An 18,171-nucleotide genomic window follows, 5' to 3' on the forward strand; every position below is an offset into this window, starting at 1 on the left:
ATAATATTTCCTGGCTTATAAGAAGATGCAGCAATCAATCATAAAAAAGCCCTTTCACTAGTTAACACCTTTGTCCTTTACTCTGTCTGAGCAAGAACATCTATGCAACTAAAGCGTTACATTTTATAATGTGACTTAATCAGCAGCTCTAAAAAAAACTGGGGATGAGTTATGAGTTACTAGACACCCTTGTGTGACTGACCTAAAGCAGGTTACTGTTACTATCATGATTGAGTTTTGATTAAAAGCACACCAAAGGCATATAGATCACAGATACACTGTTCATTTTTCTTTTTCCATAGAAATATCTTTCTTCGGTCTCTAATTCCCAGGATGCTCAGGATTAATCCTTGCACGTGTGCCACTCTGCTCTGGATTTGCACGGATCTCGCTTCGTGGCCCTGGAAAGAATCCGTCTGCACTGGAACACAAGCAACGGAGCCCAGCATCTGTATGCCACAGAAGCTGTTTGCAATCAGGCAGGACACGAACCAGAAGCTCCTTTCGGATTCCGGCAGCGAATCTGCTTGTCAAAATCTGACGAAGGGCTCCAGCTTGGCTGTCAAGCTGTAAGTTGGCCAACTTGACATAAATCGTGAGCCTTTCCAGTGCCCCCGGCTAACACGAACAGCACATCCGCCCAGTATCATGGAAGGTCCTGTGGAAAATAAGGATGCGACTCTGGAAAACCGTCATCTACAAAAAACAAAAAAAAAACCAGGGCGAGAACAAAACGGGCGTGTGCACTTCGCTGTCACAGATTCTGGATCCGTTTAATTCTTATGATGTACATAAAGGGCAGTCCAAAAATGAATCCCATCTGGGTTTGTCAGTCTGGGAAGGGAGAGGTGCAGAGTGTGTGTCAATCTCAGACAAGCCCCATTAGAATTCTGGCTGCAGATGTCCACCCTGCCTAGCCCACCCAGGCAAGGTCCCTAACGAAATGAGCCTGACGGAGGACAGGGCCCATCAGAATGACCGGGGACAATCGTGGGGGTGAGTGAGCATTCTGCTCTCCTCTCAGCACCACCTTACCATGCTCCTGGCTCCAAGGCTCTTCTGAAACCTGTGAGCCAACGCTGCTGACTCTGCACAGACAGTCGTGATAACACAGGCCTGGGACAGGAAGTCTGAAAGGAGGGAAGGAGGAGAAGGACGTCAGGATTCTCACACCCCATCATCATGTATCAGCTGTGCATGACTCTGAACATGGTCCCAAGGTGATAATGGCAGGCCTTCATCAGTAGCCATTAATAACTTGGGCACCGCCATAATGCATTTCTGTTGACCCAGCGTAAAGTCGCTGCTCTTTCTGGAAAAAATACACACAACCGTGTTCTCAGTACCTCAGGGCCACACAGAGATGAGGTGTTGTGATGTCGCCCAACATAGGCCAACTCGACTGCAAAGTTCCAGATGCATACAACAATGTACACACAGGCCTAAGTCTGACACTGTATTAGCGCTGACAAATGGGGATGTTAAAAAGTATACATAGTGTTCTTACAAAATTATAACCAACTATTTAAAGCTATCCGCCCCCCTCCCAAAATCAGATTGGCCCTCCAGGTCCTCTCCATTTTCATTGGCTCTCAAAGATGTCAATTATAGGAAGTACAACAGCTTTCCAAAATGCATGTAACACGACTACAATTTTTGTAGTTCCCAGTACTGCAGTGATACGCACGAATTATAGCCATAATTATGTTGTAATTTAAGCAAATATGGCATTTTTTACTTTGCTCATTTTTCCTCTTCAACTGCCCCACCCCTGAAAATAATCTTGAACCAGGCAGCTGCTACCACTACTTTGTGGAAATAAATTTGAATTTCTGTGCTCCGAAGTCCAAGGGCATAACCAAGTGCTCATAAAGACGAGATAGAACCAGGGACTCTGGGGGTGTCGTGCTGAGGGAGAAGGTCAAAGGCAGGTCAGAGCGTTCATTGTATTGGAGAACCACAGACACACTCCTACCTAATAAATGTCCACACTCACAGAGACTGTCGCAACATTTTACCAAAAAATAACATCTGTCAAACTAAATAGATATTTTTCTTATCTTGTTTTTCCTTAAGTGTTTTGAAAAAGTCCTAAAATTATGACAAAACTGTATAATTGCTTATATTTTATTTAAACAAAGATAAAAAGACACTGTCAGAATTAATCAGATGTGAACAAATATTATGTATGGCACAGAAAGCATAAAAGGTAGATTTAGATGACTCATCAAATTCTAACCCAAAGTAAGGGATCATCCAAAATTAGACTGACACAATGTGTGTGTGTTTTTTTTTAAATAAAAATTGATGACATTTATTCAGAATACCAGGCTGCAGCTTGTCAAGTTATGACAAATTTTTCAGGACGGCTTTGGAAAAACATCAGTTTTACAGAAATTACGTTTGACATATGGCTTGTGTAAGATTATCAGTGCTTCAGACAATGTAATCAGTGTCACGGCGGGTTAATCTGGATTAGGGAGGCCTTGTGCACTAAATGTGCCACACTCTTCTATGCTATAGCGACACAAAAATGCATATTAAATTAAGTCCCTAATACTATATATATATATTTTTTTTTATTTACCAATAACTAGGGCTGGGTATCATTAAAAAAAAAATTATACCGTTGTATATGATGGGTAGTCTGGTCACTGTTCTTTCACTCTCTGGTCAAATTCCTCCAAAATCACTTCTACTGTGTTTAGGTCAGGTGGCCAGATCACGTGGTGCATCACTCTCACTCTCCTTCGTAGCTGGCTTGGCGTGTCCAAACTTTTGACTGATACTATCTATCTTGTGTAACGTTACCGATCACCACCAAATTATTAGATCTTGATACAAGCCTGCTGCATGTTAACGGACACTGATGATACTTAATCCTTGGGTATTGAAATCTGGAACCGAATGACAAGGCATTTTCGAGAGTTGATAACTTGGTATCTGAGCAATTCGGTCAGTGCCATAAAAGCATCAAAGTTCGGTACCCAGGTCTACCAATAACGGAGAAATTACAGAATTTACAGCCAAGTCTTCTTTTCTCTGATGAGAAAATGCACATGCTTCATTTATTTCACAATGACACTGTTTTGGGTGAAAGCTTGCCATGAGACAGTCTGTCGAGCCTGGCTATCCATCACAAATATCTGACTGGTTATTGGCTCGATTTACTTAAGACACAAAGGCTTCATTTTCTTTAATCCTCCCGCTGATTTGGACTCTATTTGTAAAGAGCAGTTTGATCACATCTATAGATTTCGACCTGCCAAGAGAAGGTGAAGCTCCAAGCCTTCTGGTAATTTCATAACAATTAAAGTCTGTTCAGTTTATTAAACAGACAATAAAACTGGGTACAGAAACAAACACGCAAAACACTAACCTTTAATTACAGATTCAGCAGCAAAAAGATCTTTCTTGTAAGTCACCTGTCAAACAGAAAAGTCATTAGAAATCTGTAAAACAGATGTGAAAAACAGACACCATGGTGAAATTAACTACACTGACTCCTTAAGTCCTATCAACTGTCTAACCTACAAATAGTTTACTATTGCAGTGTTTCCCAATCCGGCCCCTGGGGACCCACAGGCAGTCCACGTTTTTGCTCCTACCAGAAGCAAAAATGTGGATTGACTGCGAGTTCCCAAGGACCAGATTTAGAAACACTGTGCTATAGGATACTGAGCCTCTCATTGGTGATGGTCCTCACCTTCCACAGAGCAGGGGGACCTTCGATGAGCTTTGCATTGGTGCCACAGTACTGCAGAGCCAGGTGCAGGCACTCAGTCCCAAACTCAAAGTCGGACTCACTGCACTGTTGACGGAAATCATACTCATGGATCATTCACAGGTACTAGGGATGCAAACAGCCATTCAGAATGAGCGATAGAAGGGGCTGGGGGCTTCATATCTTAGCAGAAGCCCATTTACGGTACACATGGTTAACAGATTCACACAGATGAATAAAGACAAAAATGCAGTCGATTGAAAAGGAAATCTGATCTAGCAGTTACCTCATACGCAAGAGAAGCTGCACAGATTATGAGATCCCAACAACGTTACCTGAGATAATATGAGGTCAATATTTTATCTGGTTGCAAGAGATGTATATTTTCATGGCCTTTGTTACTTGGAGCGAAACAAGGCAAGAAATTTGAAATATATGGTCGTAATTTAACCTTTCATTGGTCCCTTTTCTCTGGAAGACATGGAGGAAGGATTGTGTGTCTTGCCCTTTGTCTTATAGACCCCGAGTGCTACCAGACTTAAAATACAAGTCAACACTTCACAGGCTGAATCTGCGACTCATAAAAACTCTGCAGGACTTTGTGTCCTAAAGCACTCCACTGACGGCTACCTTATACTTTCAGCCCCTTTGAGAAGACAGCAGCAGTCACATCAATACCCCATTAGTTCCCTCCTGTTCTGCTTCATCTCCATGTCCCTCTCCACGCACATCTAAGTGAGTTTCTCCCAGCAACACTGCCATCTCACCAGCCTTAAAACTGCCTGGCAAATTTTGCACCCGCAGCGTTCAAAGGGATGTTTGGACCGAACACGGCGTCCAAGAAATACAAACTACTCTTGTGCCAGGAAGAAAAATAACTTGAGACAAATTGGATTCCAGTGGAAAACATAACTTTCTCCCTGTCTCACAGGGCTCCCAGACCTCTTCAGTCAAGGGTATCTAAATAACAATCTAGCAAAGCTGGAATTCAGTACTGAGCAGGCAACAAGCAGGGTCTTGGAAGAGCAAACAGGTGAGATGACAGTCCAACAGGACATAAAGCCCGCAAGTTTACTGAGTGATTAGAAGCTTATAATTCAAGATAACAGCTGGAACTTGCTACAGGCTTAGGTATAGGTAAACATAGTTTTTCATGTCTTCTTTTTCTACAAAAAAAAATTCAGTCACACGTGTAGAGCACTTGAGAGGCTATCGGAAAATGATACGGCATTCCCTTGTGCAGAACAAAGCCACTCTAGCAAGCATGATCGAGGCGTCTCGTAAATGATAGCGGCTATCCCGCTAGGTCTTGGGCTTCACACTCTACAGGTCCCGGCACATCTCGCGGACAATGGAGGGTGTCGGGCCAGTGGTTGTGAGCTATTATGTGTGGTATAATAAAACATGTCATATAAGAGCAGTGTGATGCTTTAATTATTTAGAAAATCATAAATCTTTGTACTAGATCAGTTAAGGCATTTTACACACTTCATAAAGACGACCTCACAGGAACAACCTTCCAAGGTTTATGTGTGTTTTATATATGAATCTCCTGACATGTGTGACATGAAGGACCTGATTACAAAGTGAATACAGAGCTGGTTTCTTAATAAAAGCCTCTTACCAAAAACTGCTGCATGATTTATAGCTTTCCGTCTTTTCATTTACGAGACAAATGAAACTGCCCTATGGGCCAACTATTAAAAATCTCTAGTCTGCCGCTGCTCTTTTAAATCACCAGGCCCAAATATCTGCTGAAAGGTTTGCACTTTGAGGTTCTTAAAAAAACCCGCCCTGGCATAATGATACCTGGTGATTTGCTCACTTGTAGAGCGCTATCGTTTTTGAACTCGCAACCCCTTTATCATAAGTTCTGTGCACTTTCCAGGAAGCACTTACCTGCTGATAAGCCTGGTAGATGATGTCATATACAAATCCTTGTGGCATCTCGCTTGCTCTGTATTTAGCCCTTTCCAGAGAGTGGTCTATGTAGCCTTCTGACGTCGTAGCTATTACCGTGGAAACAAGAGGCCGTATAGCTCCAGACGCCTAATTCATAATAAAAAAAAATGAATAATGGATCAACTTAAATAAATTATTTTCTTGACATTGTTACAATATTGATCAAAACTTATTTTCCCAATTGATTTCTATTAATGAAACGTTACACAGTCTGAGATCAAATGTATGTCACTGGTATGACTTAATACTAACCAAAACTGCATAATCGGTAGCTAATCATCTCCATACACAGAATCTGCATTGTTTCCCTTGAGGATATAAGCCTCCAAAATAAGTGTCTGACCTACACAAAACAAAGAATTCTTAGTGTTATGCTAATGCTAACTGCCCATCATGTAAGTAGTCAGGGCTTAAATACTCAATAGAAGATAAGAGCAAACACATGTTGTGTGTGTGTGCCTCACGTGTCACTGAGATCCATATTAATCTCGAAGTCCAAAATGGAGATCTTGTTTCCTGAACAATCAGGGATAGTGACACATTAATGAACTCCAGACTACGGTCGGGTTTTTAGTCCTGTATGAAACAAACAAGAGGAAACTACATGTCTTTGGCCTTTTGGTTCCTTGTTCAATAACTGTCCCAGTCAACTCCAGTTACACATGCCTTGCTTCTCCAGGTGCCCCTTAAGAAAACTAGACTATAAGTATCTACTGACTGTTCCACTAGATTACTATAAAAAATATATTTCTGAAGGGTCTATTCAGAATGGATTAAATATCCATCCATCAATCCATCTTCTAATCGCTTAATCTGGTCAGGGTCATGGAGGGGCTTGGAGTTTGGGAGGAATATATGCCAAATAAAAATACTTTACTTAAACCCCTTGGCATGCTATAGCAGGCAGTTGTTGTTTTAAACACTGGGTGCAGCCACACCAGTTATCTCCCATTACAGGTTTCTACTGGTTACATTCACTGGCAGAGATATGAACTAAGATTAAGATATAAGACCTACACCATTGAATTAACTCTAAAACACTTATCCACGTCAAAAACATGTATTTACTGTGTTTTCTACTACATAAAGCAAACAATGTCATAGTCACGTAGTCTTGTATTACAGCTGCTTAAATAAGTATTTCCAAGTTATGTGGCAGCAACATCTAATGTTTCAGTTCTACAACCACAAGTTTTTCTTTTTAACCAGAACAAGACTGTTCGATAATTCCACCGCACAGAAACAGGAAGCGTTTGCTGTGTTGAAAGAGTGGCTTGTGTGTCATCCTGACGGATTACAAAGGAAACCAAAAGCAGTCTGCAGGAAACTGTCTGTCTTTAGGTATGCTTTTTGTTTGCATGCTCAGTGACATGCATGTCAATTTCATCCGTCTCGACAACCCTGCTGAAATAAGGACTGGGAAATATTTTGTTTAAGGAAACAAAATATTGTCTGGTATCCCAGAAGGAATAAAAGATTTATACAAAACTAAACGTAGCACAAAGCCACACCTTTCATGAACACAAACTCTGGAGAATGTTAAACCCGCCATGCAGGAAGCTTATCTCTATGGCAAGTAGTGTTTTTGTGGTTTTTTCCCCGTTTGTTACCGACAAAATGTGTTACACAGTTGAAGCAGGGATAAATGGTGAACTAAAGAAAGACGGACTTACCCCTTGTTCCTTAGCAGCAATAGTTATCCTAAGAAGGAAATCTTCCTCAACAAAAGGCCTGACTGCATCATGGATAATGACCACTTTTGGCTTCCTCAGTGACTTTCCATCTGGCATCTCTCCAAAGGCTTGGAGTCCATTAAAAATAGACCGGTGTCTAGATGATCCACCAAGAAGCACCTTTACCTTCTTGTGACAGAACTTGTGAATGATGTCCATCATAAGATGAAGGCTTTCTTTTGCTACAACAACCACGATGTTTTCAATCCAGGATATTCTGTAATAAAAGGGAGAGCACATTATAGTACACAATATTACAGAATATTACAAGTTGAACAGTGAAGGACATGATGAAGTATCACAACAGATATCTGTATAGAATTCCACTGTAGGGAACAGATTGTGTATGCTTGAAAGAGATTACAGTGATTTATTTATGCATTTATTTATCCTTATAAAAATCGTGATGTTTATTTATAACAGTACAAATGCAATAAACGATGCAAGTTTAAAGTTGGACAAAAACTCTACAAACATTGCATAATCCGGAAAAAATAAGAATATTTGCAGGTTTGGTGGTCTGGCATTCTGTACATGGAAACTTGGGTCAAACGAGTTGTTCTGGTCCAGTAAATGGCTCATGCGTAAACAGTATTATGAAGTAAGTATGGGTATGTTAAATTTTCAATCTGCATAATGGACAATATTTAAATGAGGTTGGAAAAATACAGACCGTTTCACCCACAGCTGAGTATTAACACTAACGTATCCATGTAATAACGCTGGCAGTACAACTACTGGCACTACAAATAATTAAGTTTCAACATTTCCGAAGCCAATCCTGAAATGCTAAAACCGGTAGATGAAGGTCAGTTTTGGCGATTTATTGCTAAATATTAAACGGTTAGGAATTGTTCATTTAAATTAGGGTGACCATAGCTTGGTTTTCAAAGGAGCACATGGGGCAGGACGCAAAGTAAGGCGTCAAAGCGACGCGAATATTCAGACAAAAAGCATCCCGACTGCAAAAAGTCAAAGTCGACATGAAACAAACCGAAATCCTGTACATTTCAGGAAATTTAGAAATCCTGGCCGGACGTATTTTTAGGTTTAGGGAAAAGAGCACGTATGGTCATCCAAATATTTTCAAATGTATCTATCGAAATCACCGAAATCACCACAAACGTAAATTTAAAGTGTGCATAAAAACAGACATTTATTTGGAGTAGCGTGATGTTATGGTCTCTTTATTGTAAGCTTGATTTGAACTTATTTCTTTTAAATAAAAGCCGAAGTTAAAGGCAGACGTTGCATCCCAAAGTAACTCAGTGGTTACTGCACCGTAACGTTTGGGAAAAGGATACGCCGCCTTTGCGCTGAATAACAGCGAAAATTCAGATACGAAGAACTTACTGAAAGGAAATTAAAGTGCATAAAAGAGAATACGGCAGCCAAATTTCAGGCTTTGCGGTAAATGCGATGGTAGCTTTTAGCCAGTTAGCTAGCTGGCGCTGCTGTGGCAACCATGGAAACGAATAGCTAGTTAGCTTGATAGCTGGCGGGCTAACATTTTATCTTTTGCTGTTAGAAAATCTTTAGCCTACTGAGTACCTCTCAAACGCTTGAATTGTGTAGCTTATCAAAGGTCTGTTGAAGACAGTGCAGAACTGTTTGGGAGTCGCCAACCCCATCCTTTCTCCAGATCCACCTGCTGGTAGAACCACCGCGACCGGGAAATCGATGCTGTCGTGTCCGGGGAATCGTTCACTCAAGTCAGATTCGTCTGCAAAGAAACCCGCTGGATGAGTAGGCCTGCCGCTACTCTCACAGCTGGTGTCCATTGTGAATTACGTATTTCAGTTCTGGACAGATTGGAGCTGTGCTGTCCGGGGATGTAGTAATTATAACTTTAAAAAGACTGTAAATGTTGGTCCTATCCCATGTCCTGCAGACAACGTGCTATGGAGGTAGAGCGGACCGATAACAACGCTGCTGTACAGTAACGAGCACTGACAAGCTGCTAGCCTGGTTCTTAGTATACCCCGTTTGAGCACTGCATAAAGGCAGTGTTTAAACTGCCTAGAGCATCTCCTAAGTTTAATCACAAACATAACGGGTATTTAATAATAATAATAATTATTATTATTATTTTAAATGCTGTTTTATAGACAGTGAGGTTGTGGTAAGACTGCCTGTTCGTGCGGTTTCTTGGAATTAATATTTCATTAGAGATCATCAGTAAATGTGGAAAATTGAACACAATTCCCGACGCCCATGACCAAATATATGCAGTCAGCCTATTACGTAACATTTAGACAGCGACACATTAACTTCAAAGTTTTGGGAATCCACCCATCCAATCATTAATTTATCCCTTTCTAATAACACTTCTCACTTCTGAGTCCGAAACGGCACCATTATCAGCAATGCAAAGGTAGCTGGAACAGCTATATCCGCACAAGTTAATGTTATTGTGTGTATGTAAGTATGCGTGCGACTTAGGCATCAGAGGTGAGGGAAAAAACATAAAAATATTTACATTTTTTTCCTCCTATACATTTAGGTAAACCTAAAAATATGTTTTAGTATATACAGTATACTGTCAGATATACAGTATTTGAAGTTATGTGTGCAGATACATGTAATTAATTGATTGAAAACAAGTACTGTAATACCACATAATTCAATTTATTACTCTGCTCACAAGAAAACATACAATATGCACCTAAACACACTATAGCTTACTAATGCCATTGTTACTCAGTGTCTGCATCGAACCTAACATACCAGTTATCAAATAAAACTAAAATATATAAAAATGTGTTGCAATACAAAACATATATTACATAATATACATATTTTATGCTTAAAAGTTTTATACAAAATGTTGTACTTTCAAATCAACTGATAGCTGATAATGAAATATATAAATATTTACACATATATACATTTAACATGTGCTATTTGAAATTTTAGGAATCTTCTGACATGCAAGTTTATCCTACATCAGTTTTTTTTTGCATGCTACATTTTCTAAAAAGAGAGAAAAGGGTTTTTATATACAACATTTTAAATAGTATGAATACTTTGAAAAATAATAATGTTCAAAAATGCTGACTGAGGACTTGTTCTGCTGCTTTGAACTGCATTGAACTCTAATGGGAGATTAAACAGGCAATGGCTGCCTTCAGTTCTAAATGCTGGTGCCGGGATCAGTACAGTCTTTCCATGCTCCACGCGGGGGTGGGGGGGGAGGTCAGGAACCACAAGTGCACCCTTGGCATGTCCGTTAGAGTGAGCAAAAGTCCAGGGCCGTGGTTTTTGGGTGACTTAGTTTTTGGGTCTTGCTTCGTGCCAGTTCTCATTCTGCTCTCCCCTGACATGTCTCCTATTGGCATTCACTTTCTGGACAGGCTGGGCTCGGGACTGATCCTCAAACTTGTGGGCCGACTCGTTGTGCTGCCTGGAGTATCTCTTGCACTTGCAGGAGGTGACCACAGTGATTTTGTATGTCCGTGTGCTCCCGTTCTGGCACTGCAGCTGGATCCGCTGGGTGCGGGTTTTGTCGTTCACACACCGCCAGTCCTGGTCATTCCGTCTGCTCCAGAACTTCCGCCCATAGCTCCCACCAATCCAGTTCGGTAGCATCTGCGCTGGGAGGCATTCTCCAGCACAAACCAGCTCCTTTATTGGGTTTATACTGGTGCACTGACCATCAGAGATGTATTTAGTTGACCGCAGTTCTCTGCACCCAACTTGGCTTCGATCTACTGCAGAGAAACAGAATAAATGAACATTTCCATCCATCCATTAATTGTATGAAGTACTTTTCTGGGTAAGTATCAGGGCAAAAGCTTTCAATGTATTACAATTTTTTGCTAAAGCAAGAGATTTCACACATACGCTTAGTTTTGCAGGGATCATCTTTTTATTGAATGATGTGACCTTTGACCTGATTTGATGTGTATCAAAGAAGATGGTTTGCCCCAGAGATATCTGCAGTCATCCGGTTCTGCCACTGACAGAGATTTGCTCTGGGCTATATGTCTTAATTCTGTAACCGATACCTCTACCCATTCACAGTGTCAGTATACACCTCAGTGACAATGGAATCATCCAGTGAATGGAGAGTCTTTTTCCAGCTCCGGGTACCTAACAATCTTTAATCAGAGACTTCCTGTGCTGCTAAATTCACCTCCATTCACCCAGTGAGACACACCTTCTCTCAACGCATTGCGTAACTAACACATCTCTCCGGCTTCTCTGGGTGTCTGCCAGAGAAATATGTAATGCAGGCGACTTTGCCAAACTTTACTTCATCCCGTTTAGCAAATGCATCTGATATTGTCACTGGAGAGCATTATCAAGGTCAGCTGTGAAGAAATTTAGTTTGACACTATATTATAATTTATGGAACTAAAAAAAATCGTTTTAAGCCATTAAAGTTGTAACTGGTTGCTGGAAAACAGAACAAAAATATCCGGAATACTTATTGTTTCAAAAGTGGGTATGGGAGAACTTATTTTAATATCTAAATGGATTGATTTTGTTTTGTTTATGTTTACCAGTGAAACCAAATATTAATACAACATATAAAATGAAGACGTTAACTGTTCGCATTTAATTGACTGCAAATTAATGGAAAAAATGGAATGGAAAAAAACTCACCACGTCTTTCAGTATTGCCCAAGCTTCTGCCGCCGTTTCTTGCACGATTCAAGGATGTGTTACTCGGAGCCTCTGCAACCGGAGTAAGTACTTGCGTGTAAAGGATTTCCGTAGCATCGTTCTTGAAAGTATGACAGTTCTTCAGAATAATGCAGAACAAAAATATAAGATGGCTAGATGCGCATGTGTTTATGTGCATGGCTGCGTTTGCGTATGTCCAACACAAGTGCAGACCTCCCGCTGCCCGTCTGCGCTCTTCTGATATCTGCGTGAAGGTACTGCGTTACCTTTCTCTGAGACTTTTATATACCCGCTTCTTGTTTTGGCAGCAGCTCAGGTGCAGATGGTGGAAAGTTTCAGAATGAAGCGTAACTGGCCCCGCACCACGCCCATGTTCTTTGAGCCGAAAAAAAAATACTACTATGCATCAGTAATATCTCATACAACTGCTAAATTTAATAGTCAAGACAATTTAGCATAAAACATAAATAGCAGTAATAATAATGTTTAATTTCCTCCGGATACCTGAAGTAATCAGTTTATTCTTTTAAAAAGAACGATCAATGCTTTCTTTTAGTTTTGAATTTCTTAAGTTCGTTTACTCTTGTCATTTTCCCGACAGATAATATAGATTCAGAATTTCGTGTATTTCCGTTTAAATAATGCATAAAGGTCTACGCCAGGGTGAGCAGAAAATTTGTTTCAGAAACTTATGCTGATCATGTAAAATCATGTTTGTGCATTTTCTCATTGTGTGTTTAAATTAATTTAAAGATGTGATTTGGAAGGAATGTCATTATGGCATGTACAAATTTGAAACGAGTTCTTCAGTAAGAAAGTTTTATCACCCGGTTTTTTCCAGTTCAAACTGACTGTGAATGAATGAATGTATGTTACATTTATGTAGCACTTTTCAAGACACCCAAAGCACTTTACTGAAGTATAATGGGGAACCACTTTAACCACCACCACTGTGCCCCCACCTGGATGATGTGACGGCAGTCATTCTGCGCCAGCACGCTCACCACACGGAAGCGGAGGTGGGGAAGGGGCAGGGGAGAATCCACCAATTAGATGCAGGGGATGATTAGGGGGCCAGATCTGATAGGACCACAGTGGGCAATTTCGCCAGGGCATCGGGGTACCACCCCTACTCTTTCAAAATCAATAGGCTAATTATCATTAATCATTTATGCCGTTATGGGAAACAAGGCATTTATCTAGTGAATTCATAGAGCAATGACATAGGGAAAGTGTATGTTGTATTTGTCATTTCCGTTTATTAAAATCTTGTCATGATTTAGGTCTACTTAAAATGTGCAATTAAAAGTTATTTCACAAGAACATTTATTCCTCGAGTTTCTCCTACTCCACAAACTATTTCCATAGCCTTAATGGGCATCTTTTATCTTTATTTTAAAAACTTGCACTTTACAAACAAAATTAAATTACCTTTGCTATACTTTAAAAGTATGCAAGAACATTTACGTATTAGATTTTTTAAATAATCATTTGTGGGAAATCTCCACCAACATTTTCTTGAAATTGGTTAACTCCTTTACCCCCCTCACATTCAGGGATCAATGAATGGAAAATAAGTATCATGAATATAAATAGCCTATATTTATATGCACTCGGAGTGTCTAGTTGGCGGGGTTCAAAGGAGAAACGTGGCTTGATGCGCAGTTATTGCTACATTTCAAAAGCTTAAAAGATGGAATCGGTTTTTACACGTTAACTGTAATGGTTTTGGTTTATAGGTCCAAAAATTAGCAGCAATTATTAATATAATGACAGGCAACATGACAGGAGTGTGTTCATTACCAGGAATCCATGTGTGACCGTGTTGGGTGGGTACAGGAGACCCTGTCTAGACAACAGAGCACATAGTAAGGTATCAAGAACAAAGGAAAGACAAAAAATGGCACGAGATAATGGAATAGATGGGTATGTAGAATTCAGGCTAAATCCAATCCCCAAAGAAGTGGCCTGTCAAAAATATACAGAAAAGCCGCACCTTTTAAGTTCAAATAGAAAAAGCTTTTCTTTTGTTAGATCCTAGAGGATTACCAAGAAAGAAAGATGATTGGATGGATGTACACTAAAAAATGAACAATATTAGTAATTAATATAACAATACTAGTTTTCGTGTATTCTGGAGTTTGCGTTCTACTTTCTTTACTTTAAAAGGGAAATCCTGCCACCTAGTGATTATCTCCGTCTGTCTACTTTAAGTACCTTGATAAAGTTGGGATCGATATGTGCCTCTTCTGTGAAGCGATTAGTACAGGCGAAGCATTGGGCAGCTACAAATCGCATTTATTTAATATACGTTTCCTTGTTGCTAGTAGGATTATCCTGTACGTTCACTGCTGGACTTAAAGGAAGCATAAGGTAAGCGAGCTTTACGGATCGACGTTCCCTGGCAACTACGCGTTTGTTAAGAGGAATGGACATGTGCGAAAAGGTAAACCCATTAGCGGTAGATTTTTTTACATATTATGAGCACTATCAATGAGATTTCATCAAAATCTACATGAAATACTGTATATATCGACCATTAATTGTAGGAACACCGAAAAATCGATGTCCTTCGTCGAAACTCTGGAATTAAGAGGGCCATCGATATCACTCAACTGTATCTAGCAAATAAGTGAGTGACACTGCCCCCAAGTCTCATTAAATTTAAAACCCTATTTACAACGTATGCTTGAATGTTTTCTTATGTTGTTTTTTGATTTAGAAAAATGGTTATGATCCCCAATCTGTCAAAATTCCGAATGCTTCGATACCTATGGCTGAATAACAACATGGTGGGTATTTATATGGGTCATTTAATTAAAGTTACGTACTTAATTACTGGGAAAATAGCTAACTGGAACTGTTAAGCTTTAATATGATAACTACAGATAAAAAACCTGATTTTGCTACCCACAGAATTAAACCGAAGTATATAAAACAAGTTTACACATCTAATCAACCCGTAGTTTGCAGCAAAGCTTAATATCTCATCTGTACGTTAAATGCAATTGAAATGAGTAAAAAATGCGTATTACCACAAGACCCTCAATTGCAATCAAAAGATGGGTGGGTGTATAAGAAACTATGAATTATTTAAAATGAATCAATTTTTATATCATGGAAAGGTGATTTTTATGTATATGCCAAACTGATTTTGGTAAACTTTTCAGATAACAAAGATTTCCACCCTGTCTACCAGCTGCTGCTTGACCGAACTTTATCTTCAAAATAATAAAATCACCTCAATTTCAGGTACACATTCATGGTATACCCTAATACATCACCTCACAATATCAGGTACACATTCATGATATACCCTAATATATCACCTCACAATATCAGGTACACATTCATGGTATACCCTAATATATCACCTCACAATATCAGGTACACATTCATGGTATACCCTAATATATCACCTCACAATATCAGGTACACATTCATGGTATACCCTAATATATCACCTCACAATATCAGGTACACATTCATGGTATACCCTAATATATCACCTCACAATATCAGGTACACATTCATGGTATACCCTAATATATCACCTCACAATATCAGGTACACATTCATGGTATACCATAATATATCACCTCACAATATCAGGTACACATTCATGGTATACCCTAATATATCACCTCACAATATCAGGTACACATTCATGGTATACCCTAATATATCACCTCACAATATCAGGTACACATTCATGGTATACCCTAATATATCACCTCACGATATAAGTATCATAGCAATGATTCTTAATAATGTTGGTCATGAAACCGTGTCGACAACATTAACTGGTTCGTTTTTGGTATGGAAAAAGTACTGCACACCTCCAAGCAGGGACACATGAGGGGACAAGGGAGTCTCTCAGCAAGGGGGGTCAATGGGGGGGTGCTTGGTAAAATTAGCCGAATTAAGGGGGGGGGTGGGGGTGGTCCCAGCCGGGGTCCCCCAGCCGCCTCTGTTAGTGTTTCCAAGATAAAGGATACATCTACCCTGGTGCGTTAGATAGAAATATTGGCTGTGATTGTCCCTCACACACAGGGACCCTCAGTCACCTGAGCTGCCTGCAGGTTCTGCTCCTACACAACAACCAGCTGGAGAGTCTGGAGGAGTCGGTGGCTGAACTGAGGCGAGCTCAGCAGCTCCACACTCTCAGTAAGTCCAAGGATACGTCGTGTGTAGCTCTGGGCTTTTTCTGTGTGGCCCTTTGTCTCCTCAGTTCCTTTTCTCTTAACACTACCAGTTTCAGAAGTCTGCCGAACGTTATTTTTATCAAGAATCTTTTGGGCAGAAATATCTCTGACCATAAATTATGTCGAAGGATGTAACAGTGCTGTCAAATTTGGGCTACATTAAAAAAAAAGACTTAGTTAGGATTTATACACATCTGTTTCCAGGTTTTTTCCTGAACCCCTTCACAGAAAACCCTCAGTATCGAAACTATGTGGCTCATCACTTGCCATCTGTGCTCATATTGGATAGAAGAGGTAAATATTACAAAATGATTGAACATGGTTTTCAGCTACATTACGGAATGAAATACTGAAATGTAATGAAAACAAATCAGATACCCACATTCATAAGTCTGCAGGAAATTTAAACACAATATACAAAATGTAACAAAAATACCATATCAAAATGATAATGTTCTAAATGAGAACAATAGGATTTTATGTATCATCATTAATTAACCAACACTTCATTCATTTAACTTTTATTGAAATCCTTTTGCTCGACATAAAAGAGCTGGAGTTTGTGGTTGCTATTTTGTATTCAAGGACTTGTAACTTACCACTGAATTGCTAGCTAATTTCATCATTGAATAACAGCGCACACACACCCTTAGAGACCGTCTTTGACAATATAAATAAATGTGCTCCTGTCAGAAGTGAAACGGGAGGAAAAAATCTCAGCATTCCAGATGTTCAGCCCAGGGAGAAACAGAGTCCAGCACTCTGTGGCTTTTGGGCGACGAGCAGAGTTTGTTCCAATAGCAGGAAATAGGGATAGAAGTTCAGAAGTTCAGAGCTCAGATTCGTCCTGGTAAGGATGCAACAAACCCCTGACTTACCAAAGGATGAACTTTGTAGATGAACCTCTCTACCAGATCAGTTTCTCATCTTTTACTGTTGCTGCTAATTCTAATTAGTTGCATTGTTCTCATTGCATTTCATTGCTTAGACCTGCTAAAATAAGGCAGCAAATGTTAGTGACGTACATTGTGTCATTGCTAGGCAGTCAACTTCAGGTACAATTTCAGGTAAACCTCTTTCAAGAAGACAGCATCAGGAAGTATGGTCCAAGCAGTAATTTCAGGAAAAAAGAGATGCAAATCCCTTTTCAAGACAATCAATAGCAAAATATTCTAGTTTACAGTACATCCTCTTACTATAATATATATTGTGTACACAACTAAGTACAGTACCTTTCGTGCTCCAATGCAGAGTACAAACTCATCTTAAGCATACACTGCTTTGAAAGGCTAGCACTCTTCAATAATTTGTTGTTAACATGAATATTATTGATGTTTCTCATGCAGTCACTGTTGTATTTGTGTTGAATTCTTTACATTTTTGCAACTTCAGTCAAGGAAGTCATTTTGGATTATCAATGCAATTGAAAACTCTTTAATGACCCCGACCTTTGCTCATTTTCAGAGCCACACTTGGCCAGACTGAATGCTTCAGTGCAGAGATCCAAAAATGCTGTTTCTCTACTGACTGGACCACCATCCCTTCAGGGCAGTACAGACACAGCACAGCAGGACCAAAAATAATCACCATCAAGTTCAGATGATTTGCGTAGGCCAAACACTTTGAGATTGCCAAGAACCCCAACCTACTTTAGTTCAGGCATGTCTTACACAAGACAAAAAATCTGAAGTAATGATAAATGATTCTCGTTATTTGAAGGAGTTGCAAACACTACCAATTAAATATTTAAAATTTAAATTTTGCTGATTATTTCCAGTTTTCTGTGCTAATTATACTTATGAACAGATGACCTAACAGTGGGATGACATTTACGTCAACACTGTAACAACTAACACTAATTCAGAGTTAAATGTTTTTTTAAAAGGTTTTCCATACAGCTTCACTCTCGCTTCCCATG

General features: G+C 39.7%; 3 protein-coding genes across 11 annotated transcripts in view; 1 reads left to right on the forward strand and 2 right to left on the reverse strand.

Moving 5' to 3' along the window:
• Positions 1-9,419, reverse strand: part of crppa (CDP-L-ribitol pyrophosphorylase A) — a 28,393-nt gene extending 18,974 nt beyond the window's left edge. For 3 of the 5 annotated variants that reach the window (XR_002837012.2, XM_023802672.2, XM_023802671.2), the window contains exons 1-6: positions 8,971-9,419; positions 7,360-7,636; positions 5,624-5,773; positions 3,707-3,811; positions 3,380-3,425; positions 1,036-1,130 (exon numbers count right to left, since the gene is read on the reverse strand). Coding sequence is in view for 4 of the 5 variants with exons in the window: in XM_023802672.2 (XP_023658440.2) it covers positions 1,036-1,130; positions 3,380-3,425; positions 3,707-3,811; positions 5,624-5,773; positions 7,360-7,636; positions 8,971-9,200 (903 nt within the window). In the remaining variant the exon portion in view is untranslated. The remainder of the gene's footprint in view (positions 1-1,035; positions 1,131-3,379; positions 3,426-3,706; positions 3,812-5,623; positions 5,774-7,359; positions 7,637-8,970) is intronic. The other 2 variants (XM_072716039.1, XM_023802670.2) reach the window with 2 other exon arrangements.
• A 612-nt stretch (positions 9,420-10,031) lies between these two features.
• On the reverse strand, positions 10,032-12,382 carry sostdc1a (sclerostin domain containing 1a). Of its 2 annotated transcripts, none has more exons than XM_023802557.2 (2): positions 12,028-12,382; positions 10,032-11,126 (listed from the first exon to the last, which is right to left on the reverse strand). In XM_023802557.2, the coding sequence occupies exons 1-2, from the start codon at positions 12,224-12,226 to the stop codon at positions 10,690-10,692; spliced, it is 636 nt and encodes a 211-aa protein (XP_023658325.2). In that variant the 5' UTR covers positions 12,227-12,382; the 3' UTR covers positions 10,032-10,689. The 2 variants fall into 2 exon arrangements, with proteins under 2 accessions (XP_023658325.2, XP_023658324.2); XM_023802556.2 differs by having other exon boundaries at positions 10,032-11,129; positions 12,028-12,380.
• LOC111839021 (leucine-rich repeat-containing protein 72) lies at positions 11,371-18,011 on the forward strand. Of its 4 annotated transcripts, none has more exons than XM_023802558.2 (10): positions 11,371-11,727; positions 11,928-12,110; positions 12,935-13,067; positions 14,379-14,494; positions 14,598-14,680; positions 14,771-14,840; positions 15,219-15,300; positions 16,102-16,215; positions 16,458-16,547; positions 16,947-18,011. In XM_023802558.2, exons 4-10 carry the CDS (start codon positions 14,477-14,479, stop codon positions 17,105-17,107), a joined length of 618 nt encoding a protein of 205 aa, XP_023658326.1. In that variant the 5' UTR covers positions 11,371-11,727; positions 11,928-12,110; positions 12,935-13,067; positions 14,379-14,476; the 3' UTR covers positions 17,108-18,011. The 4 variants fall into 4 exon arrangements, with proteins under 4 accessions (XP_023658326.1, XP_072572142.1, XP_072572143.1 ...); XM_072716042.1 differs by having other exon boundaries at positions 11,372-12,110; positions 16,947-17,103; positions 17,718-18,011; XM_072716043.1 differs by having other exon boundaries at positions 11,373-12,110; positions 17,718-18,011.
• The last annotated feature ends 160 nt before the right edge of the window (positions 18,012-18,171 follow it).

This window comes from Paramormyrops kingsleyae, chromosome 9 (genome assembly GCF_048594095.1).
Source record: "Paramormyrops kingsleyae isolate MSU_618 chromosome 9, PKINGS_0.4, whole genome shotgun sequence".
NCBI lineage: Eukaryota > Metazoa > Chordata > Actinopteri > Osteoglossiformes > Mormyridae > Paramormyrops > Paramormyrops kingsleyae.